The sequence below is a fragment of the Cololabis saira genome, chromosome 2, assembly GCF_033807715.1.
Source record: "Cololabis saira isolate AMF1-May2022 chromosome 2, fColSai1.1, whole genome shotgun sequence".
In the NCBI taxonomy this organism is placed as follows: domain Eukaryota; kingdom Metazoa; phylum Chordata; class Actinopteri; order Beloniformes; family Belonidae; genus Cololabis; species Cololabis saira.
Window position 1 is genome coordinate 39155571 of NC_084588.1, and position 27309 is coordinate 39182879.

Consider the following 27309-nt stretch of genomic DNA (forward strand, 5'->3'; position numbering starts at 1 on the left):
TTTTACACACACACTCGTACGATCAGCCAAGGAGTGTATCCGTGTGTGTGCACGTGTGTGTTTGTCTTTGTCAGTTAATGAAGGCATGAGATCACATATCATGTACGCTGGGTTAACAGTGCCTGATGTCCACACTGATTGGAGGGATTATGGACGTGGTAATTATATGCTATGTGCAAGAACAGATATGTTACTGAGAGTAAGACTGCAACTCTTTGGCCACAGGGAGAATAGTTTTGAAACTGATACACACAGAAAGAGAAACAACAGTAACACACTCAGAAGAGAGAGGTCAACACAGATGAATAATTCTGGAAAAGTTGGAAAACTCTAGGATTGTGAGGGTAATATCAGTTATTGAAGTCATTCAAGTTTCTGTTGTCAGAGATTATGTGTGGGATTGTGCCTGTTTTTCTTTTTACTCTACTTGCAGAGTTTCATTTTCAGTGTGTTTGTTTGTTTTTTGAGGTCTTGATGTGTACTCCACACACTTCTTGGTACTGAGTGCATGCACTTTAGCGGGTTGTGCCAACAGTTCACAAGTTACAGCTGTGACCTCTCAGCTTCCTCCTGGGCCCTTACGAGCACCAACTCTTACCCTGCTGGACTCTCAGACTATTTTTGTAGAGTAAGTACGTACACACATATGTACATCAATGCATGTTGTAAATACACATTTTCACAGAACTCATGTCAGTAATGACAGTGAAGGGTCCAGCTTCAGATGGATACATGGACACCATATATTTATTCGGGGCTTGTAAAGTTGTTTGCACCACCCACAAAAATGTATGTGTCAAGAATACTTACTAAACCAGTGTTATTTGATATCTGGAAAAGATATATGTCAGGTGTGCAAACCAACTTTTTAGTTGTATTTCATAAGTGCTGTCTGGGCAAAATATTAGAGACGAGATGGGGTGGATGAGCCATTGACCTTCTGCAGATGTGTTTACCAAGCAGAATATTCTTCTGTGCTTGCTTTTCCACCCTTTGAGAGAGGGGACAAAGACAACCAGACTTCTGCCCTTTCTCCCATCATGGTCAAGTCTTCCTACCATTTCTCTTTAAAAATCTCTGGCTGTTTATGTAAGTCTGTCTGCACGAAAGCCACTGGTGTCTTGACTGTCACTTATAATGCGATTCGGCACACACATTTGCACATAACATCAGCCAAGTTTACAAAAAAAAATTAAACATGAGTAAAGAAAGTACACACATCAAGTTATTTGCAACATGCAGTGTTAATTTGTGTGATGAAGATGGAGGGCTTTTGGTGAAGCAGAACTAACGCAGGTACACACACAGTGTGCTTTTGCTTCCCCATGTATTGATATGTGAATTTTTTACCTTTATCATGAATATTTCAACTCTTTTGAATGATACCTAATAAGAAAAAAAATGTATAAACCCACCTGCTAATAAATATGTGGCCCTGTGATGGACTGGCACCTTGTCCGGGGTGTTCCCCCTGCCTTTCCCCTGTAATGAGCTGGGATAGGCTCCAGCTGACCCCCGTGACCCCGTACAGGATTAAGCGGGTATGGAAAATGGATGGATGGTGAAGTTGTTAAGCAAAAAATGTTAATGAAATATAAAGAAAAATAATTTAAAAGGAATACCATAGAAATATATGAAAGAGCTGATAAAAGCTGGTTAAGAGCTTCAGAAAGGTGTCAGATTACCGGCAGATTTACAGTCAGTTCTCTCCTAAAATTACTCAACCCAAGCACTTTTGTATACTAACAAACTGTCCTGAATATGCAGTGTCAAAATTCCTATATTCTTACATCTGATTCAGAGGTCGCTGTAGATCACTGGCTAATGTGAAACCATCCCAAGATTTTATTCAGTTTGTTCTCCGGGTGGTTACCCAGTTGATGATTTGAATCCACGGACGTAGCTTTGCTGAATTTGAAATATCAAAAACAGGAAAGGTTTTAAAAAAAAAAAAAAGAAATCCTAGGTTCAGTTGATGGGTTGACCATGACCTTGAACCTCCTTCACGTCGCATGTGTGAGTTTAAATTTAACAAATTAAAATAAGCTCTTGGCTGTTTCACAGTTCTTAACGCTCCTTTAAAAGCTATAGGTTTTGAAAACCATTACCTCAGTGAATCATTATACAGATTATTATAACTCCCCATTGATTTAGTTTTTCAAAAGTGGACATATATCACACTGCCAATCGACAGCATATAAATCTTATAATGAACGTGATAGATTAGCCACAGTGGCTAATTGTGAGCTAACACACACTCATCAGTCATTCAAAACTGGATTTTAATGGGAGGAATCAAGAAAGGAATCCATCACTTTTTAAAATGGGTGCCCCCGATACCACGCCAGGAGGGGCGGTGTACGCTGTGAGAAAATTGCAACACAATTAGTATATGTACGTAGGTAGGTAGGTAGGTAGGTAGATACTCATTTGGTTTATTTTCTTTGGGAGGTAATCTCAAAAGCTTAGGAAAATGATCAAATACTCAGCAATGACGTTAAATTATTTCATTGCTCGAACACGTCACCACACTCACAGGAACAAATCACCTTATGTTCACAGGAGCATCAGACAATTTAGGTCATCAAATTCTGCCCATCTTACATTTACAATTAGAAGACACTGTCACACATAAGCGCTTACCGTGACAGAAAAAGCGGAAATGTTCTGCTTTATTCAGTCATCAAACATTTGTATTAGATAACAGCGTCTGTTTAAAAGACAACTCAACCATGTTGTAGTCTTTAAGCCATCTTACTCTTTCCCACTGCTCTAAACATAGAAAAGGAGACAAGTATACAGTCCTCTTGTGATTACACTCTTAAACTCCTCACACTCTAAATGTCACTGTTTCTTGCTGTTCTAAAGTCACCTTTATTATGCAAAGACAGCACTCGATATACAAGATTTGAGTAAGAAGTTTTTAGACATAGAGGGAATAGGTAAAAGTTACTTTTGCATGTAGTTTAAAACTTTAGGATGCTGTCTAATAATATTGTTGATTTGCTATACGATTATGCATTATCCACAGAATATCTTTAATTTAAGCCCTGTTATAAAACCAACTGAGCTGTATAAGACAGTAAACAAGGTGAACAAATTAGAGCTTGTAGACAGAAATGATTGCCGTGGTGTCTCTAAAAGGAAGCCTACAATTTCAGTAACACCAACTTTAAATGTAATCTCTTGAACCCCATCTTCCCAGTTCAGGGTAGGGAAGACTACTACTCATTTAAATGACACATCACAGCATCTTTGGGTTTAAAGGGTTTGGAAAAAAAGTGATATATACATCATATATATTGTATATTAAAAATGCATATATATGTATGCCTTAGGTTCTTACCAACATGGTATTAACCATTAATATATGCAGACAAAAAAAAAAGAAAATAAAAGTGATGCGTTTTGTTTTCCCCAACAGCATCTGTGTGGGTTTTCTCTGGGTTCTCTGGCACCCTCCCATAGATAAAAACACACGCTTTGTTAATTTGGGGTTCTACATTGTCTGTAGGAGTGAGTATAAGTTTATATAGTTTTTTGTCTCTGCGATCGACTGGCAGTCCAGGGTGAACTCTGCCTCTGGCCAAATGATGACTGGGACAGGGTCCAGCACGCTGTGACCATGACCTGGAAGAACTGGGTCTGGAAAAAGGATTTGGATATTGACTTCGATTATATCATAAAAGCATTAGAATGTGAACAAATTGTTTTTCCCCTATAAAATACAGAATCTCACAAAAAATTGCTATAAATGAAGTGCTTTGGTAATTAAGTGAATAACTCTGTCTTCAGTCCTCTGCTTTCTCAACTCCCCGCTTCCAGGTGGTCACGTCCCTCTCAGATAAATGGCATGTTGGAGTCCTATTCCATCTTCCTGTCACATGACGGGGCAGAGCCCACGGTTGCTTATAACAGCTCAGAACTTCTTGAAGACCACACACTTCGCAACCTTACACCTGGAACATCTTACACCATCACAGTGGCTGTGAGTCACCTTACCACTTAGTTTGTCTTTTTTTTTATTCGTCTTACTCATCCTTGTATTTCATTGTATTTGTGTGTGGCAGGCTTGCACACTAGGTGGGTGTACGTTAAGCCCCCCAAGCCAGGTTCAGACTGAGGAGAGCACCCCGGAGAATGTTCCTGCGCCACTGGCCACGCCTCTGTCCCCACATGCACTCAACGTCAGCTGGACTCCTCCTGACACACCAAATGGCGAGAACACACACACACCCACTGGCCCACACGTACACTACGCTTTCCTGCACGACAGTGTTTTTAGATTCACGAAAGTAATTTGATACAAATGAATCAAAACTTGTAGAAGAAGAGTTGGAACATCATGACGATAATATATGAATCGTTTCCTTTTTGTGAAATGAATCCACTGAAATGGAAATAAAACAGGTGGACAACAACAGAAGAAATGGGAAACAAAATAGAACCAAAATAAAAAGGCACAAATGACTGAAAAGGAAGCAGGGGAAAGGAAGAAAAATTGAGAGAACAAACAGTTTAAGGTTGGGACTAACAGAGATACAGTAGTAAGAGGTCAGTGCCTCAGTGAGCTCCTTTAAGTGGATGAAAAGTGCTCCCTTTTGACTGAAGAGAGAACTGCAGCCTGGAAGCACTCAGATTCACAGGGACTCTCTTTCTCTCTCACTTTTCTGCATTCATCTTACATTTTTGCCATTTATTTGACATGAAAAACAATCAGCATAACAGATTTGTATATCAGATTTTTTGTGGAGGCAGGGTCTTTCTTGTATATTAGCTGTTAATATGAAATATGACTACAGCATTTTTAAATGTAGACAATCCCATGCAGTACAGTACAAGTACACTCTCTACTACAGTGTTAATGTTAGAAAGAACAGGGAGTGATCCAATGCCAACCACTCTGGTACTGTCTGTAGTATTTGTAATACATCACCATATGCCTTGACATTCCATATAGTAATTTCATATAATTTCCCCTTTTCTTACTTCTCCACATCCATTAAAAGAAAACTGTCTGCAGCAGACAGAGCCACGAATGGACTTTTGTTTTACTTTGGCGCTGAGTTAAATATCAGCTGAATATATCAGTTAAATGTAATATACAGTTTAGATCTGGAGGTGAACTTGTATTACATCTTTCACCATTAATTTCTGACACTCTGCACTTTTTTCCTCACTTTATTTTGTCATTTTAGGCCAAAGGGGTGTCTGTTAGGAAGTATCATAAATAGCACAACACAGATTTATAATTAAGGGGGAAAAAAAATCCTAATTCAGTCAAATAAAAAAAAAGTCTTGATGCAACATATAATCTGATCTCTTTCATGTTGTAATAAAATTCAATTTAAAGATACTCACTTCTACACTAATTGACACTCACTCATTACAATTAATTAGAATTGCTAAATGCTGTACTTAAAACACTATCATAGATAATCATGGACTATTTTGACAATTTATACAGTAGAATTGGAATTATAAAAAATAATTTAGTGCTGAAAACCATGTGAAGGTTTCCCACCCGACTTTACAAAATCTAACATGCCAGATTCTGCCATATTTTGTGAAATGTTACTGTCATGCCCATTAAAGTGTGTATAATTCTGTGTGTAATGTCAATCTTGTATTTATTGTATTTTACAGTAAATGCTACGCAAGTGTATTTTGCAATGTAAGCCCTGTGATGTGTATTCATATTAGTTTTGATAAATTACTCCAAGCTCTTCAAATCTGATGACAATTTTATAACAAGAGTAAGTTAATCAAGACTACTGTTTAAAAAGCTTTAGGTTTTGCTTAAAAAGAAAGAAAAGCCTACTTCTTTTTTTTTTTCAATTACTGTATTTAAAAAAAAAAAGAATGACAACAATGATGATGATGATGGTGATGGGTTCCAGAGGAGTGAGGATCCTGTGTTATTTTCTCTCTGTCTCCCCGCTTCTTCCCAATTCCACAGGGATTTGTGGGGGATAATCCTCTCGGGGATTAGGTCGGGGCAACACGCAGACAAAGAGGGGAAATAAGCCTGTTATGCATTCGCTGCTTCATTTCCCAACCTGTCTTTATTACAGCCTAAACTGATATGGGCTGATTTATACACACAAGCACATACTGATGTCTGCACACATATACGCACACTCTCACATGCATGTGATTGGCAACATTAAGAGCTGCTGAGATAACTTGCGTCCGTGGGGTTTTTGTGTCTTCACTTTCCTGATAGTGTATCTGTATTGTGCAATAATAAAACCCACACATGATTAAAGCAGAATAGACTCTTAGTTCTTAGCACTGATCTTTTGAGCCCCCTGTATGCATTTTTATTAAAGAAAGGCACATTTGGCACCATACTCTTTTCTTTCTTTCAATTTTTTTTTTAAATATGTGAATGGAACATCATGTAATTATTATCCTGGAGAACATGAGAGCATGTGTTTGTGTGTGTGGGAGAAAGAGAGAGAGAGAGATGTGTAATGTGTCCCATCTATTCTTGTGTATGCGTGGTGTCCGTTTGTGTGTACGTGCACCTTTTTACACCCTCATTTGTTTGTGTACGTTTGTGTGTGGACATGTTCATCTTCATTCTTGTACCACTGTCCTCCTCAGAGCCTTTGTCTTTGTAACGCCTGTGGTTACAATTGTCTTTTCAATGCTGTTTTCATCTGTAGGACACTCTGACTGGCAGTTCTGGAGTCCCAAAGTCAGTTTTCATTTGCATTGTAATACACTGACCCTCAGTGCAACATTGCAAAGCTCACTTTGTGAATTATTTTTTTCTCATTGTCTGAAGATAGTCCTACAGTATGAGTGACCAGTGTGATTAGAGAAAAAGCACGTAAAAATCTACTGATGATGATGTAGAAGGAAGATCTTATTTTTCGTTACTTTGTTCTTTTTCTTTTACATTGAAATAAGAGTTTCATACCTACACTAAACCTTTGGAGCACTCAGTCTTGTTCATATATGAGCACTGTCTTCAGGTCAACTGTGGCATCAATAGATTGCGTTCATCAGTGTTATTATTTGCCACTGTAGCATATATGCATGTCATAATGTTATTTGTTCTTTTGACAGGTGTTATAACTAGCTATGGTCTCTGGCTGGATGGAGCTCTCGTCGTAAACTCCAGCTCTTCCAGGACTTGGTTCATGGTGAAGGGACTCGCTCCATGGAGCCGACATGTACTCAGGCTCCAGGCTTGTACATCGCAGGGCTGTGGCAAGGGACCAATGGTCAGTAAATCCTTTAATAGTAAATACTCTTATTTCCAAAAATCGCTTTATCTGCAAGTAATTGCAGGGTTGATAATATTGACCAAATAATGTCTGTCTCATAATTTCAGTCTCTAACCAAAGTTTTGTTTTCCTCATGAACCGTATTTGCTAACGAATGAAGTACATGAAAGTCTTGTTCCACAAAGCACACATTACTCTCCCCATCAGCACTTGCTATTTAAAGAACCATCAGGTGGAGATATGAATCGACTCAAACAGCAAAAGTGATTGTCAGGAAGCAAGCTATTGCTGTAAGAAACAAAACCATAGATAGGCGTGGGAATGTCTACTCAGATATCTACAAAGTGTATGCGTGTTGCGGCCATGTGTCTGTGCGTGCAAGTGTGTCACTGGGCATCATAAAGGTGATCGATTCTCTCCGCTCAATAACGAGGGTTGGCGTGGTGACAGTGACATTTGGTAGGAAATGCCACTCCATGCTCAACGACGTCTCTTACGACAGGCCATATTTTGGGGCATATTTCCAATACGGACACCGTGTTTAGTCAAACACAAGGAGAAATGGCTGACACTGCAGAAAAAGGAGTCGAAGACAATGAGAGGGGGGAGAGGAAGCAAGGACAGGACGATAGGACAAGAGGAATAAAGGAGTCGGGGATAGAGGGAATTTAGGGATCAACCATTTAATTGATGAGGAATAGCATGCATGGGGAAAGAAAGGGTGAGGTGGAAATGTTTGTAAGGGGCATCGGAAGAGTAATGGATGACTGTAAATTTAGATAAACTGCAGAAGGAATAAAGCAGGGAAAATACACAAAGATGAAAGACAAGTGTTTTCTACTCATGCACTTATTGAGTGCAAGTAGATCAACAACAAAAATGCTTGTGCTATCACACGTTCCCATTCCTCATCCCAGCAGGTTGTTTTCTCTTCTTTTTTTATATCTCTCTTAATCAGGTGGAAGTGCGTACATTAGAGATGCCCCCAGAAGGCCCTATACTTCTGGAGCTTACCATTCAGAGCTCTAGATCACTGCAAGCCCGCTGGACTGCCCCTCCAAGACCAAATGGGAACCTCAGCTACACGTTGCTCTACAAAAGCAGAGGTGAGGCATTCAGCCAATCTCTCTGTGTTCCTTTGTCTTCTTCAAAGAGAAAGGCACTGAAGCTTTAAAGTTTTCAAGCCTTTCAGAATAGTATACATATCTGCAGATATATTATACGAAACATAAATGGTACATCGTTGCAGTATATACAGTAGCACCTTTTAATTGTACCCAGGTTCTGCAAAGCAAAGTAGGTTTGTACATGAATACAGCCCTTCTATCTCTATCTTTACGCACTCTCTATTTCCAGCTTTTTCTCTCTCTCATACTTTCAAATAATCTTCGTTCCTGTCACGATACACTTTTCCAGCGGAAAAGAGAAGATCCGACTTTTGTAGATCCTAGTTCCTTAATAATACAGGAAAACTATGCACACATATGATTGTCATTCCACTATTTCAAAACATGTGACTTTGATTTCACCTCCAAAAGAACTGCTTTTCTTCAAGGTTTAAACACACTCAGTCATAGATATGTAATACATTTTACTCGACAAATAAAAGAGGTATTTTAAAAGTAATTTAATTGATCTTTCTTAATATACCTATATTTCTAGTTTTGAAAAAAATGGACATTTCAGAATAATATGCTTTCCCGGTAAAAGTAGTGCTTTTGGTGGAACTTCCTAGTGTGTGGTGCAAAAACACAACCAGAGCGTTTTTGTTCTTATAAGAAAAAACAGCAATTGACTTATGCACCTTCAGTGTAGACTTGCTCAAATACAATATATTCTTCTAATTCTTTGAGAGCACACAAATAATATTACCACTTTCAGTACTTGTTAAATGGGCTTTTTGATAAAAGGTTTGTCAAAGATGAGTACAGCAGGATAAGATAGAAAAAGATGAATACTCATATATACACAGACCGGTATACACTGACAATCACTTCCCAAAAAACAACTTTTAATGAAAGTCAAACATGAAATGGGAAACTGAAAGGAGTAATCAAACCAGACTGGTATAGAAAATATGGCTTTTTTTGATATTGTTAGTGACTTTAGAGAGGATATGATCAACTGTAGGACTGTGAAGGAAAACAGTGAATGGAAGGAAGAACAAAGACAAGTAGGAATATAGATATTGGAAGAGGAGAGATGAGACGCTCATATTTCCATAGATATATTAGAAGATATTGTTTTTAAAAATAACATAAAATAGGAAAACAACAAAACTGTGAAGAAGGCCAACAAAATGAAACAGAAACTGGTGCAAAAAAAAGAACAAGAAAGAGTGTGAAGAACACACTCTTTCCTTAACTTGCATATGGTCACCAACTCTCTTTCTGTCCATTACACACACACACACACACACACACACACACACACACACACACACACACACACACACAGTTGGCAACTTTGATCTTCCTTCTCAGAGGAACCGACAGATGAAAATGAGTGGAAAGAAGGATAGGAGATTGTGGAATGAGGAGAGAGATGGGGCTTGTCTCTATTCGCCCATAACCCCTCGTTTCTTTGATACAAACTGCCTTCATCAGTTCACACAGAAGAGGTTTGTTTGCGTGGGTGTGTGTGGATGTCCATCTAGATATACTGGAAAGGCTTACATTGGGTTATTTTTTGATCCCTTTTCTTTGACTATCCTTGCATAACCTCAACATGGGGACGCCTCTCTTTTGATCACTTTCAGTTAATCTCGCTCTGCATTTCTTTTCTCATGAACTCCCACTCTCGCCTTCTGCTTTCCTTTTTGCATGTACTCTATCTCTTTACATACTCAAACAAACACATGTTCTATGCAAATATAAATAGTGCAAGATATTGCTGTTTTTTCTTTACAAATATGGTGCACATGTCACTGTTTTTTGTCACTTTGTCTTAGATGGAGATGGTGTAATGGATGGTGCTACAGCAGCAGGCATCTGGATGTCTGTGACTAACCTACAGCCTTACACAAACTACAGCTTTTGGATCAGAGGGTGTAACACACAAGGTTGTGTTGAGAGCCTGCCACTTAGTGTTACTACACCCCCAGCAGGTATACACACTCAAAAACACTTGTATCATGAAGTATACTTCCCTCCCACCAGCAGTCAACATCTTAGGAGTTTCAATCTTTACCAGAGAGCATCAGTATATATGGACATATGGATATATGCGCCAGGCACATCTGGACAGACAACAGGAAGGCAGATAAAGATGATAGTGTTGCTTTGTCTATAAATGCCGTCTAAACTAGCTACTCGCAATATAACATCTCCTGATTGAATCTTGACACATATTACATCCTCATATCGACCACATCTAGCTGCTGCACTTGTTCAGTGATAAATAGGAGTCGTCATCAGTCGGAAACCTTTTCTTAGAAATTGCTTTGACATCAACATCCACACATTACAGTCTATTTTACAGCTGGGACATTTCTATCTTCAACACTGTGATTTCTTTTTCAGTCAGACATAATATCTTTTTTCCCGGCAAACTTTCATTGCATACAGTCATTATATGAGTGCTTTTTTTCAAGTTGTAGCTTTGTATTGTTGCACTTAATGGAGAAGAATGTTTGACTTAACCTTTAAGCAACTTAAGGTGATAAGCTTTGTAAAAACTTTGTAGAAATGTTATCAGGACACGTGAATCTTAGACTTGAAGAGAAAGCGTGTGTTCTTTTGCAATTCTTATGCAAACTTCTGTTTGCAACTGTAGGTATGTACCAGTATTTGTGTATGCACATATTTATTTGGAAACTGGAAATCCATTTTAGAGTTACAGCTCAAAAACTATTCTTGGCAGTCATCTAAAACTTCCATAAAGAACAACCTCATGTATTAAAAAACTGAACCTATACACATTTTTATCTCTGTAGAATAATTAAATTCCTTGTGATACTGAAATAACGTTGATGATATACAGTAACTGAAGGCTGGTTTTAATGTAAATGTGCTTGAACAGTCACTGTTCACCCAAAAAAGATCATCATTATTATGAACTGAATCACTATTATTTTTTAATAAGAATATACCATTTATATTTGCAGCTGGCTCAGCTTTTGATCTGCAGGGTCTGTCTTGTTGCACCGCCATGTACAATTAATCATCACTTGGTGGGCCGTTTTAGAGCCAGTTCAGTTTCTCCAACACACCTGGATTGAGCGAGTCAGGATGGACGATATTCCTTTGATGAAGTCTACAAATTATAAATGTTACAAAATCATACATACTGCTTCTTTAAAATGAGAATTTGTGTTGGGAAATGTGAAAGAAAAACATTTCATTCATGGGAGAACAGAGCAAGTGTGAAACTTGCTAAATTAACTTGTAAATTTAAGTTAACATTCTTGCTTTGCAAGTGCTTAGAAATGATGCTTTTGATATGCATGTCATTGATTTTCTAATTGAGAACTAGACTTTCATGTATTTATCTAATTTAAAGTGAAACTTCACCAACATAACAATGACACTGTCATAATATAAACACAAGGACTTGTATTTGGAGTTTTTCTTACCTCTTGTCTTAAGAAATAATATATATTGTTTCAAAATTTCAAAACTGGCCAATTCATGAAATAAATATTTCTGCCTACAGTGAGTTACGTGATGGTTTAAAACCCTTTACTTTCAATCCAAGTAGTTATAACTTGAAACAAGGTTACTCCTTTGAGGTTCTGAGAAATTGTGCGCATATACAAAATATACCGCTATGGAAATGTTACATCACTGCTAGTTATTGTAATAGATTTCAACTAAAATTCCAACATTGTCATGCAGGACATTACAAAAGGAGTAATGATTTGAAAAAAAGAAAAGGATTATTACCACGTGGTTATGCTCTCCATTATGGTTGGGTAAATTTAAGACAAATGCATAATTCCAATTCATACACTGTGTTGTGTGAACTTTTGTGTTTTCTGTGTGAATAATTGGGTCAAGCGGCACTGTCTGCGCATACTGATGAAAGTTGATCTGAGCAATCTGGAGATAATGCCGACCAAGCAGTAACACACAAATCCATAAGTACACATATCCCCACTTTAATTAATGGTACTGATAGTGTTAAATACATGCACTTCCCCACACCCATGTCTTAGTCAGAGAACAACAAAAGACAGACCTGGGAAAGTTCTGCTGTTCAAGTTCAAAACAAAGGCATAAGAAAGTATAAATTTTAAATACCAGACGTTTCCTCTCTTTCCATCTCTCTTTCTACCTCTGTGCCTCTGGCATCTCTTTAGACTTCTTTAAGGCAAACTGTCTTGATGCGTCCTTGTTCTATGAAAGAACAGAGAGAAGATAGCGGAGCCAGAGACAGAGGAGCAGGGGAGGAGGAGAGCAGAGAGAGAGAAGTGAACATAAAAGTGCATAGTTTAAAACGATTAGTGACACCTCTGATATTGTACCTGCTAACACAGCATGAGAGAGACACAGACTCACTAACGGTGTGTGTCTTTGTGATTTATGTATTTTCTGTGTGTGTGTGTGTGTGTGTGTGTGTGTGTGTGTGTGTGTGTGTGTGTGTGTGTGTGTGTGTGTGTGTGTGTGTGTGTGTGTGTGTGTGTGTGTGTGTGTGTGTGTGTGTGTGTGTGTGTGTATGTGTATGTGTATGTGTGTGTGTGTGTGTAAGAGAGCGAGAGAGACAGACATGATCTTTTCATGGAATAAAGGTGAACACACTCAGATAATGGCCATTAACTTGATCTTCAACTGAATCTTTCCTGAAAACATGAATGCAGGAGTTGTGATCAAAGAATCGTATTAATTCAAACTTCTGAAATCTAAAAGTATGTTTGTTCAAAAGAACATGTAAAACCAGACTTCCTTTACAGGCATTAACCTTGATAACAGTATTGATGCTTCATATTTTAAGTCATGTATTGATATTGGTACAGATGTAAGTCTGTATAATTGCTTCCAGAATTATACTGACACATATTATAGATTAGTATGATGTGTGTTTAAGATTTACATGTTTATTTATCTATTTTTGCTTTTTTACAAGCAAATCCTCCTTGACACAAGCTGACTCAGTCTCAGGCGACCCTATCCAAAAAAGTACAATTAAAGACTGAAAAAATGCAGATATGATGAGTCTCTGGAGAAAAACGGGCTCTTGTCATATTTTTGGAATTATACATAATTTAGTAAATACTTAATCATTTATAATTAATTTTGTATATAATAGGTTAGAATTGGGATTTATGTTGGTGAACCGTAAGTAATATTTTTCTTAATTTTGAAAACTTTTTTTCTTATTCTGGAGCCTTATTCATGTTGTCTGTGTTTGTAAGAGGTTATTAGTCTTCAGCATTCAGCCTTGTCGTTGAAAAAGAGCAACATTTGATTGAAGGGTCACTTGATACATCAGAGAACCTGCTTTTATGTTACACAGTCAACAAAGCAGTCACTGATTATTTTTCTCTGTGTGCTTTTGTCTTTTCTTAAACCTTCTCCTTTGCTGCAAAGAGCTCAGCATCACTTACTGAATAGGATGACATTGGAAATAACAAAAAAAAAAATCATTCTTATGTTTAACTTTACTTTTATGCCTTTTCAGGCAGCATGAACCCTAGATAGTTCATGTGTTGTTTCTTTTTTTTTCTTAATAACTTAATTTCATTCGTTAATGTTCATCTTTATATGCATTTCAAGCCTGCACCACATTCCAAAAAAGTTGGTACATCAGCAATTTAGTGCATGTAAGGTGGTGAAACAAAATAACACTGATGTTATTACTATCAGCATGTGATTGTAATGATGATTTGTTCCAAAGATAGCGAACATGGGTACAGGATCTTCACTTTGTTACCAAATACATAAGAAGTATCAGTGATGTGTTTTAAAAGGATGTTCTTTAAAGAATGTTGGGAGGGATTTGCATATTTCCTCATCCACAATACATATTAGCAATAATTCTATAGATCTGGGGGAATTTTAGGGTATGAAAGGTGAGGTAATTTGCCCAAGCTTGATCTCTTGTCCCTCAGATGTTGCTGCATTATGAACCATCATTCATTATCTACTTATAATAAACCACATGGGCAAAGCATTCATTTTGTAAATCTTTGTGGAGCACTACAATACTTTGCTTTAGATGACATTTACAAATTCCACCTAAACCTTTATCTTTCATGAAAAATTACCCTTCTCCAGAGACAACAACAACATCTGTGTTCTTGGAAGACATCTGTGACGGGCCAGCAAACAGTGGAAACATGTGTCATGATCAGAAATTGCTGCCGTTTGCTCCAGACCAAAGACAAAAGGGCCAACCAGACTGTTGAAACTAACAAGTTGAAATCACAGGTTCTGTGGCGGTGTGAGGCTATATTAGTACCCTTTGCAAAAATCACTAACAGACACTCATACAGAAAAGTACACTGAGAACAAACCAACATGATGTCTCCACAGCATATTTTGCAGGAACATTCACATTGTTTACTCTTTACAAAAGGTATATGACCTGTCCACAATAGGTAATAAGTACAGATTTTTGTAACAACGACCACATACTGCACACCTTTAAGACACATTTACATGTCTTCACTTGATATCCTCAATGCCATACTGCTTTTTAAGTGTTGTGAGAGGGAACGGCTGCACTGTAATGTTGTGAAATTCAACTTTTTTGGGTTACAGGTCCGAAATGCAAAGAATGATGTGTTGTAACAAATGATGTAAAGTTGAGAAGAAGAAAAAAAAAATTGTTCATAATCTTTCCAAAACCATAAAATTCAAACTAAAAAAATAAAGAGAAAAAAAATCTTAAATTTGCATTTTCAATATTTGATTTTGGGTTGTACAGTATTAAGAGTGAACTCAGGTTTTCAGCCCAAGAAGAGGCACCACGAAGAGAGAAAGTTTGTAGAGCTTTGTGTCTTTGTCGGTGTGTGTGTGATTGGGATTACATGGTGGCTTTTTAAATCCACACTCAATGTTCTTTACTTGACTAATGACGTGACTAATTCATATATCCTGTTGTTATTTGCTTGTGTTCTCTTTTTTGACCATATTTTCATCTTCACTATCAGACAGGTTTTTTTCAAACTGTTTCTTGGAAACAGTTGGTGGATCATGTTAATAAAGCCATTATAAAATTGCCGTACTATTTTAAAATCTTCTGTCATGGTTTCATTGTCTCTTGTTGGCGAGCCGTTTCATTACAACCGCCAACACTTTCACTCTTTTTCAATCACTTGCTTCTTTGTCTTGTGAAAACAAGACTCTCACCATCATCCCTCTCTCCATAGCCCCAGATGGGTTGTCACCTCCAACTTTGGCCCGTGCAACTAATACCAGCCTGAATGTATCCTGGTCCGCCCCTGTCAACTCCAACGCACCAGGCCCACTCCACTACAGCTTGCAAATGAGGACATCTCCACAGAAGCCTGTCATAAAGTAAGAAGGAGCATGAAATGCGCAGACAAGTAGACACATATATAAATGGTTCCTTTGTTTCTATACTTTCTGTTGTGGAAGCACTTCCTCCTGAAAACAGGTTGATTTAGTTGTCACTGGTGGCACAGGACAAAAGTGTTAAACACAGCACATGAATGCTAACGGAGAAGGAAATGTGATAGTAAATTACTATCACACACGCACCAAACCTCTTGGATACATATCATAAATAAATCCTACAAAAAAAATGTGAATATACGCATATGCATCCACTTGTACGTACATTATACGCCACAGCTGAATATGTCACATCAGTATGACAGAACATCAGCAAAACAAAGACAGAATGAGCTGGCGAGATGGGAGGCAGAGTCAAAAAGACAGAAAAAAAATCAAAGGGAGGGAAAGGGGAAGAGTGAGGTTGAGAAAATTGCAATAGAATAAAAGGAGAGAGAAGGTGTGCATCTGATATGTATTCATTACATGCTTCCTGACAACAAATTGCAATTTAATCCACGAAGAGGAGGCTCTCATTCTGTGGTAATAAATAAATGACTAGCTACATGTATTATATATCAGACAGCCATGCCCTCCTCCTCCTCCGCTATGGAAATCTCATTGTTCCCTGATTTATTCATTCATTCTTCTCCTCTATCTATCTGATGCTAAGTGGTCAACTGTCCCTCATTTATGACAATGTTCCTTTACTTTGTCCCAGTTTCCTTTGTATTATTACATGACATGGGATCAGGTATGTCATGTGGGAGTTAGAGAAAAATCTATGACAACATTAAAGAAATGTTGGGAAACATGTTTTAAAAGATTACGATCTTAGATTAACAGAACAGAAACAGCAAAAGAATGGGAAGGAATAATTGCAATCGTGTCACAAAAATGGGACTTTCAATTTGGCTGCTGAGATATCTACTTCATTAGCGTGCTAAATATCTAGCTCCACTACGTCCGGTCTCGTGATACCATCTTCTGCCTTGTCTGGCCGTAGCGAGCAACATAGCGGCCTCAGTACAACATGATGACACATAGAAGTTGCATCGTTTGTGGGCGTGTCAAGCGCCAACCATTTTACTACCACATTGAGCATTGAGACTAATGTGAAACTAAGATTTGTTGTAGTTCCTCAGCTGGCCACTACACGCTGGCAACCACCCATTTGTATTAATCCATCCTTGGCTAAACGCAACTTTAACTTTTGATTTTGCCGTAGAGTCAAAATGTTAAACGGTATATCCTGCTGTAAACGTGTGAGGGGTTCACCTGAAGGAGCTGGGAGCAAAACTTTCATTGACATATGGTGGGCGTTTTTCTGTCGGTTTCTGAATACCGTAAAGGCCTATTAAAAAAAAAAATGTTATTATTATTATTTATCCTGATTGCTGACATTGTTTTTGGTGCTACCAAAAAATACTTTGACCTAAAATGTATTGATCTGAATTGATACTAAATGGTGATGTAGACAATGAACGCAGACTGCTGAATTTTTATTTTTTATTTTTATTTCACTCACCAGAACCTGTATGGTCCATTTCTAAATTTACCTGATTAGAAATCATGAAATCTAATCCAGTTTTCTAGGGTCTTTAAATGAGGAGAAGGAGATGGATCTGCTGGACAGCTACAGATGCTTGCAGGCTCACTTGAGCATGCGAGTAGAGGGCGGGCTCTGTACTGGGGAGCCCTCTGAAGACCCTAGAACGGACTATGCAGAAAGAATGTTTCACAAGCTGCTCAACAAAATGTCTGCTACTCAACACGTGATTAAACAACTGAGTAGTTTGATCTCTGCTTCAATAAGAACTGATACACAAGGTTACTCCCGCTCACAGCAACAGTCTTGGACAACCGCTCTCAATCATGATAATCTACATCCATTTTTTGATTAATAAAAGGGAGTACAGCGGTGGGCTATTTGGAAGCAATAGGATTTTGGTTTGAATCTTAACTTCTTCTCGTCCCAGAGTGGGATTTCTCCCGGTACTCCGTTCAGAAACGTGCATTTCAGGTTGACTGGGGTCTCTTAAGTTGTAAATGTGGACGGTCATGGTTGTCATTCATCTCTGTGTGGCCATGTGACGGAGTGTATGACCCTGTGATGTCAGATGACAGCTGGGGTAGCGTCCAGCCCCTCCCCGACCTAAAACAGAATGCAGTGGTGATACAAAATGGATTGATGGATGGATGAAATAATATAGTTTTAATCAGCTCAATTCAATTCAATATGTGATCTGTCTTGCACAATGCTTCAACCATGAATGAGTAAGATTCCCAATAATGACATAAAAAAGTAACGTTATAGGTATTCCTAATAGTATTTTGGAGCATTATTTCCTTTAAAACATGATGACTCAGAAATGTGTATTAATTGTAAATGTGTCAATTAATGTGCTTTTGTTTTTATTTACCCACAGGCTTTTGGAAAATGCAACGGATACCTTTTCCTATTATGTAGATGGTCTGTCACCGTACACACACTATCTGTTCAGAGTGGTGGTTTCACACACTCATGGGCAAACAGCTGGCCCTTGGGCAACCTTGTGCACTGCAGAGGACAGTGAGTACTCATATACACACGGTTACACAAAGTTGTGCAAAATTCATAATTGTTGTTGAAAACACCATGCAAGCAGATTAATTATTCCTTTGGCTGTCAATAATAATCATGTTCAGACACTTGGTGGGTTACCTGTTGGCAGTAGTTTATGACTCTGAGTTTTTTCATTCTGCATTTCTGCTTATGTTATTCATACTGCCAAGTTTTGCAAACGATTGGCAGGGAAATGGTTGGCAGCAGCCATTTGTTAGGCTGTCTGTGCTGTCTCTGAGCCACAGATGCTGCTGAGTGCAAGTTAAACTTCAAGAGTCTGACAGATCTGCAGATGACAATAGAAACAGTCAAACCAACTGACAAACTTTGATTTTTTTGACAGTACATAAAGTTAATTTTTCTTACTGTTTGTACATGTAAAAGTGAAGGTAGTGGTGGAGACATGGGAACAAGCAGGGCAGGCTGAAACACACTGACAGGGTTGCATTTGCATACTGTAAGGTGTGTGTCTGTGTGTGAGTGACCTAGCCAGTGTCATTGTGGGCTAATTGCCGTAATAGAATCATATTAGCCACTGGAACAGCCTCCTCAGTGCAAAGTTATAAATTAATTAGTTTCACGCTATTATCACATACATTATCATTAAGCAGCAGAGATTTGCATACATTGATACATGTACATGCACACACACAGAAATGCCTGTCACACTTAACCCATTCTGACTTGGCGCAACAAATGTGGGAATTTACCTTTAAAGCCTTGAACGATGCACATGTCATATCAACATTTTTAAGATGCAATAAATTAAACTGATTCTTGTCATTGTGATAGTGAGAAAAGATGTTTAATTTCTTTCCTAATTTTATTAAAATAAGAAGAGATTTTGATTTGGTCCGATTTAATGAATATCAATCAGCAGAAAGTCGAATAATTGCCTTAGTCCAGTTGATATCGAAGTCTCAAAAGCCATGTATACACCTTAGTCGGTCTGTAGTCGAACTGAACTGGAGCTCTTGAAATCAAGCTTTTAGTGCCAGATGATGCGATTCTAATTCAAGCTAAACCACGGTTAGCCAAGCTATTGCCTGCCCTGGGACTCCCCCTTCTGGGAGTGACGAGACCGCAGAAGCGGGAATAACAACAGTCACGGCGTGACAACAGAACAGTGGCAGAAGAAGACGACGAACAATGGAGAAGAACAACAACACGATCAGGCTTACTGTGTACGAAATGTACAGAACTGCTGCATTGTAGGCATCCGTATCTTTGCGAGTTGTTGTACTCCCTCTATGTCTGCTTCAAACCTGCCGCGTTTGTTTACTAATCGTTCTAAATAACCAGAAAAATGCCAACGTGAAAGGGCGTGTGGCGCCACCTAGCGTCGCGGAGTTGAACGCGCTTCACTCAATAATTTGATTCTCTTCCCATGCATGTATACTCAGATTTCCAGGAAACTCCAGTTAAATCTTTAGCTAGATTGCTGCCATTAGCTCGATTTAGATGTGCATGTAACCCCACTGATTAATGCTAAGAGTTTGGATGTGTTAACAATGTTGATTCAAGTATATTTTTATTTTGCATGGTTTCTGTCTTTATCTTTTATACTTCTAGTTTTGTCAAACCTCTTACTCTTCATCTCATTCTCTGTTTCTGTCTTTCTGCTTTTTAACACGGACTTGGTTTTCCTTTTTAGAGAAATAACGAATAGGATAGTAGATAGGGTGAAAAAGTGAAGAAGCAGATAGAAAATGATAAAATGAAGAACTGAGGAAAAAAATAGCAGGAGAAGAAAGAGAGGGCTAATGACGGTACAGAGAAAGAGACCCACACTCTCCCCTTTCCTTTTTATCATTCCATTAAAGTTTTATATCCATCTTTTTAATGTAATTTGGTCCCTATGAATTCCTGCCACTGCAGAACAGACAGACGGCTCCTGTGAACATAAACTCTGGCCGTGTTGGACAGCTTCCTTTCCCCTGTCTACATCTATGTTCACACCAGCTGAGTGATCTAAGAGCGAGTGCGTGCCTTTGTGTGTGTGAGTGAGCATATGCACATTCTGGAAGACAAGTGTGTGTTACAGAGCGCTATAAGGAGTATAAATAAAGGTACACTTGAACAAAATGATTTTGACCATGTAATCTTAGTAAGTACCCATGCATGTGTGTGCGCGCACACACATGCATGTATGCAAAAACATTGGCCAATATTAAAATATTAAAGGAATATCCTTCAAACGGAACCTAAAGCATGATGAAATAGAGAAAGTATAAAAAGAGACCAAATATACAGAGATGAAGTTGTGGGTAGTGAAAGAACACCAAGAATGTATGTTATTTTGTCTTATGTACATAGATAGATAGATAGATAGATAGATAGATAGATAGATAGATAGATAGATAGATAGATAGATAGATATCTTATAATCTAGTTTTATAGACAGATATCTTATAATCTAGTTTTATTTTATTATCAAAAGATGTATTGTATACAAAGACATTGTTTTTTATAGCTGAACATATTCTAATTAGTGTTTCTTGATCAGTTTTCTTGTAAAAAACTCATAACCAAATATTTGTTTTACCGGAACACCATATTTGTTGGCAGAAAATATTCATATATTCTATTTATACATTTCAAACATGAACCAGAAAGAGGAAAAGGAGAAGAAAAGATCAAACGCCACATTCAACAGTGATAAGTGTATGGCGGATGCAGTCAGATCCCATAACCCATAAACAGCTCCTCACTGTTCTCAAAGTCATGGGTGTACCTTTTCTGTGGCGTGCAACAGCAGCAGGTTGAGGTGCTGGCTCCCATCTGTTTTGTCTGGTGTGCCACATGAATTTGTTTATTCACACAAGGAACAGTAACAATTTACTGACCTGGCCAGGGCTCATCTGCAGCAGCCCCAGCAGTATTAGTGTGTTTACATAACTTTGGTGCTTTTTTTTTTTTAGAGGCCACACAAGTAGATTCGCTGCAGTGGAAGCAGCCCTGGTACCCGGCCCCTTTCTGGTTCCAGCTGCTACTGCATAAAAAGAGAGGGAGTTGATGAGATGATTGGATGCAGGTTGTTCAGTCTCTTATAGAGCCGTTACCTGAACCACTGCTCCACAGCTCCTCCTGCAGCTGAGACAAAACCCCACCGCAGCGGTATATTGGGGTTTTCCATGAAATTTTGTGACTGCAGTGTAATTCAGATTTGGTTATTACGCAGTGAACATCTGAACTGCTAGAATGGTGGTGTTATTTATGGTCAGCATTTTAGAGGAATTCGACAGACTGCATTGTTAAGTAAGTAAATAAAAGTGCAATGCAAACGTTCCTATTCACGCAGTTACTGTAGCGCAATTAAACCCCCATGAGTGTAAAACTGACTATTATATAAGCTTAAATATGTAGAAAAGTGATATTATCAACTGCTTTTATCCTCAACCCGTGTGGTTCACACACTGTGTTTTTGTCACGCTAATATAATTGATGTAAATTTTTCTTTTTTGTGATAAAGTCACAACGAGGGCACAAGTAACTAGATATAATGTCAAGCTGCGTGGGAATGGCACTCTGAACGAAGCTGAGGAACATTGATATAAAAGATATTAGTGTCTGAAAGACTGGACGTATTTGCTTTACCAAATCGATGATTGCATTAAAATAACTTAAGTCATGTCTTAAAATGACAGTATGACTACTGTCTTGTGAAAAAAAAAAGCACATCTTTAATTTGCACAAGTCATTCAGATGAAAAGTCTCTTTTCTGAAAAGGAAGCACAGCTTATGTTTGCAAAGTTGTTTTAGAACAAGCCACAAGCCACAGAAACAAACAAGATCAATATGGACATGCTTGACCAGAATTTGCAGCCCCATGTGTGGTGAAGACAAAACATAACATGTCAGCACAAACAGCTATTACCAGTGGTCATTCATCAGCGGTGGAGGGGTGATAATTTGACCTTGTTTTTCAGCCAAAAGACCTTGGCACCTTTCAGTCACTGTTTTGACCAAAACTGCGCGGCATAACAACATAATCTAAAGTAGAATGTGAAGTAATCTGTCTGACAGCCGAAGTTTGGCTGAAACTGGGTCATAAAAGGGACAGGGTTACCAAACACACCAGCAAAACCTAAACAGAATGGCTGGAATAGAAGGGAATCAACCTGGTGTAATGGTCCAGTCAAGGTCCAGACTTCAACTGATTGAAATGCTGTGGTGGCACCTTACGAGAACTGGACATGAATGAATGCACACAAACCTTAATGAATTGAAGCAACATTGTTAGGAAGAGTGGGTTACATTTTTGTCAGTTTCTCAACAATTGGAGAACCTGATAGCACCATACAGACAGCAGATGCTACAAGGTATTGCAACTAAAGGAGGTGCTATGAGTTGTTGAATGATGGGATGCACTTAGCTTTTCATACACCATTCTTATACGTTAGCCTTGCATTTGCTGAATGGACAATAACATGGTGGGATCTGCTATGTGTTGTTCAGGGGTTGCACACTTACCTAATTTTGAGCCCTGGTAAGGACTAAAATAGTTTTCGTAATTTCCTTATTTGTACAATATCAGAATTGAAAGAAAATCTGCTTCTTCTTTCACAACTGCAACACTGAAACAGACTTTGAGCTCCACACATACACAAATAAGTATAGCAAGCTGCACACACACACACACACACACACACACACACACCCTTCTCTCTCTCTCTCTCTCTCTCTCTCTCTATCTATCTATCTATCTATCTATCTATCTATCTATCTATCTATCTATCTATCTATCTATCTATCTATCTATCTATCTATCTATCTATCTATCTATCTATCTATCTATCTATCTATCTATCTATCTATCTATCTATCTATCTATCTATCTATCTATCCATCCATCTCTCTCTCTCTCTCTCTCTCTCTCTCTCTCTCTCTCTCACTTTCTAAGCCGTTGTTAGTTGATGATGTTATTACTATGCTAACCAAATCCTTATAAATGTGATTTAAGGCTTGGAGACCCTGCATTACTGTTTTAGCCTTCTGGTACTATGTTTTACTGGAAAGGGGATGAATAAAGGTGGATGGCTAGATAAAGGGAAAGAAGAAAGATGGAGAGACAGCTGCAGCGAATGTAGAGACTGGGAGATGGGTCGAGCGAGTGGGACGTTGTTGGGATAGGGAAGACGAGTAATGGAAAAAACAAAAGAGGGGGGCAGAGGGGAGAGAGAAGGAGAAATAAGTAACCAGGAAACCAGAAGGTAAAGTGTTGTTTCACAGTCCCTCAGCACTCGTTCTCTCCTGTCCAGAGAGCAGTAAAGCGTCAATAACAAAAAAAAAAAAAAAAAAAGCTTCACCTGCATCTTAAATGAAAATTTCAATTGAAAAACTTAACAGCCCTTCAAATTGCGGAATTTTACACGGGCCAGTAAAGCCTAAATAACACTAAACACTTTGAAGGAGCGGACTGGATGAGGAGGGGCGAGGGAGGGAATGATGGTAGAATGGGGAAACAACAGGGGTCATTTTGGTTGGTTGATGGAAACCAGATCAAGGTGACTGACTGGATTCTGTTTTGCTTTAAAATGATTTGCAGTTTAGTACTTTATATTTGTTTATTGTACATTTTTACTTTCTTTTTTTTCATTTACTGGAACAGACAGATATCTTGACCAGATAATGCACACAAAAAAAGGAAGTCAAATAAATACAGGGTGTCTAATTAAACACTCCACCAAAAGGAAGGCAAATACCTTAAACCCTTTGCAACAAGAAGCAAACATCCAGCGAGGCACAATGACATGCACATGAGCAGAAGGGGAGATGTGCTCCTCGGTTATTCGTCGGGTTCAGTGGACCTTTAGTGGTAATTGAATCAGTGTGAGTGCTGAGTAGAGCGAGCATAAAAACCTGTTAACCCAAAAGGTCAACTTCCTGCATTGTTTATTTAGCAGGGGGACCAGAGAGAAAGGGGGAGACACCCAAGCACAGATGAGGGACAGAGAAGAAAGAAAAGGAGAGAGCTGATGGAGAAGGGGATGAGTTAGGGGTGGTCGGAGGAAGACAGAAAAGGGAAGCGACAGACTGAGAGAGGGTTGTTGGGGGAATCATTTTTGATTTGTAAAATCAGCAGAGCTTTACATCGCCACTTTTACATGGTTGTTTATTTGTGTGGGTGATATTATACGTGTGAGAGAGGGAGGCAAAGAGAACGACTGCCTTCTTATTTTAATTCTTTAATTGCCTTTGTCTCTCTCTCTCCCTCTCTCTTTCTCTGAGTGATTGCATTATGTGTGTACGTTTGTTAAGTCTGTGCAGACATTTGCACTCTTACAGTTTTTCACTCCAATTTCTGTAATGTATCAGCACATAAATAACTGAAAGCACAATTTTCTAAAAGGTTTACCAACTTTTTTTGGTGAAAAGCTGCAATATGTAAGTATTACACGTATTTTTTGTTAAAATTCAACCAAATTAATCCAAGTATATAGTAGTACCATTGCGTCCCAGTAGAGGTGATATTGTAGCATTTGTCTACATTTCTGCATTTGAATGACGGAAAGTAAGTTATGCAGGCTGGGGAGATTCTACTCGCATGTCAATCATCCAGAGAGTACCATCCATTCAGGGCAAATAGGTGATTAGTCAGCTGTCAGCTGTTGACTCAATTGTTATGTGTGAAAAATGTAAAGACAGGAAAAACAAGCCATCTGTGAACACTAACGTATTTCAGTCCGCCAAATATCTCGAGTCATCGTCTCATTAAGGTTACACCCAATAAGAGAGCAAAGAGTGGACTGACACTGGTATAGACTCTCAGTCATCCAGGTCACAGTAACTCTCAAAAACTTGAATCAGGGCAACTGGTTTTCCTTTTCCTTTGTTCTTGAAAACATTTCACCTCTCATCTAAAATGCATCATACAGTAAGTTCAAATTAACTGCTTGGGGCAGACATACTCATGTGGAAAATAATCCTACAGAGCAAGGAGGCAACACTGTAAACTTTCAAGAAACACAATATGGCATACCACAGTTTGAGTAGGGATCTACTTTTTCATTACAGTTTTTAACTTACTCCCTGTTTTCTGCTGCACAGACAATCTACTGCCCAACTGAGCTAATCCATCCCTTTGCCCACGTTCATTCTCCTTTCTTCTTTCATTGTCTTTTCTCCTTTTTCTGTTTGTGTTCTGAACAAATCATAGCATACACAGTTTTCTCCACTGTTTCTTGCCTTGGCCATTTTTGTGTGACGTTATGCCTCATTTTGCACGTTTGTTTTGTTGAAAAATGTGTTGTGGGGACCAGCTGGGGGACAAGGTTGCTGTTAGACCATTAAATGTGTAAACTCAGTCAGGCTATAAGTTGGATGAGCCACACGCGCTGAGGCTGTATGGACTACCTGATCACCACTTGAGTCCTTTTGCATCAAAAGATCATTGCCGGAGTTGAAGAGATGGAGCAGTTATTGCTATATGTACTATCTCACACCAGGAGCTGGCAGCTGAACTTTCTCCTGATATGCTGCCTCCATTTCCTCTGGAGTGGTATGGTTGCATAGTGTCTCTAATTAAACAGCTAACATATGGAAACCCATTCTTGGTTTATTCACTCACACACAGATGCAAACTCAAGTCCTATAATATTTACAAAATTCTGTTAGGGCCATCATCAAATCCAAATGAGAAGGGACATTTAATTTGTTTCAAGTGCTACAATAAAACATATCTTAAGCCCTTAGCAAAACTCGGACATCCTGGACCAATTACTAGGCATTAGCTGGTATCTCACTGAGAAGTTGAAGCTTATCAATCAATGGATATCATGCAAAATGTACAAACACTCTAGTTAAACAGCTGTTGTCTCCTGTGCATGCATGCTGACATACACATAAACATGCTTGCACGCTTAATCTCTCATACTTTTATACACACATGCTCTCAACCACTAATTTTCTTGACTCTCCTTCTTACATACACAAACACACACCGCCATCTGGGAAAGCCGTTAGCAGTTAGCGGTAGCACTTAGCGACGCAGCACGCTCCCTCAGTCCGCTCAGTCACCTTGATCTGCTTGCCCTTCACACAGCACCATTACTGCTATACTGCCTCACCGTGGGTGTGGGAATGTGAGTTAGTGCGTGCGTAAGGAAAAGTATGCGTCTGCATGTGTGGGTGTGTGGGTGTGGGTGTCTGTCCATTATAGAGCAGTACAGTGGGATGTAAATGCAGGGGGAGGAGCGGGAGGGGGGCATTGCTTTCAAATGAGCTACTGTGAAGAGAAATATCCCTCAAACCAGTCTTGGATTGGTTCTTATCTGTGCATGGACATGTGCGAGTCATGTGACTGTAGGTTTGCCTGTAAGCCTTTGATGTGCGTTTGTGCATATTTTTAAATGGATAATTTTACTTTCTGTAAAGAACTTCAGACTCTTGTTTGTTTTATACATTTTTGATTAAACATAACTTAACTTGCAAAACCACTATATTCTCCAGATATACAGTGGTGTGCCTGAACATTGTCACCACTTATATTGTTTATTCAAACAAAGCAATGGACTCTGCAAGACTTCAAAGTTGTTTTCAACTTACCCTTTAAAGCCTTTTAATTGTATGGTGGAGCAAATGTTGATTAGACGTCATGTCACATGGGGTCATGTTCTGTCCCTCATCAGAGCACTCTGAGTAGTTACTCAGTATTAGACCGGTAGCACCTGCCAATTCTTGTCATTTAATTGTTGCTACAATCCAGTTATCTGACCATAGCCGCTCGAGCATTGTCACAGGTGCTTTTTCTCCCACGTCCAACCGTCTTACTATGAAAACTGATTGGCCACTCACATTTGATTTGCATTCAGATAATTACTGTTGTTTGCATCAAATGTGAGGCGTCAGCTTTACCTCATTTGTGAATATGATGCGTCTCTTTTTGCAGCTGCTAAAATTGTGGATTATATGAGTGTGTTTGTATATGTATATGTCAAGTGCTTGTATATGCAGAAGCCAGCCACGTTGTGTTAGAATGATCCTCATAGTCAAGTCAGTCTTCATATCA

General features: G+C 38.6%; 1 protein-coding gene across 1 annotated transcript in view; it reads left to right on the forward strand.

Annotated features, from left to right (window-relative positions):
- ush2a (Usher syndrome 2A (autosomal recessive, mild)) overlaps positions 1-27309 on the forward strand; it is a 275510-nt gene that overhangs the window by 131751 nt on the left and 116450 nt on the right. Inside the window, exons 42-49 of the mRNA XM_061745247.1 lie at positions 469-628; positions 3826-3988; positions 4071-4218; positions 7078-7235; positions 8197-8344; positions 10189-10344; positions 15550-15697; positions 18124-18266. Coding sequence (XP_061601231.1) covers positions 469-628; positions 3826-3988; positions 4071-4218; positions 7078-7235; positions 8197-8344; positions 10189-10344; positions 15550-15697; positions 18124-18266 — 1224 coding nt within the window. The remainder of the gene's footprint in view (positions 1-468; positions 629-3825; positions 3989-4070; positions 4219-7077; positions 7236-8196; positions 8345-10188; positions 10345-15549; positions 15698-18123; positions 18267-27309) is intronic.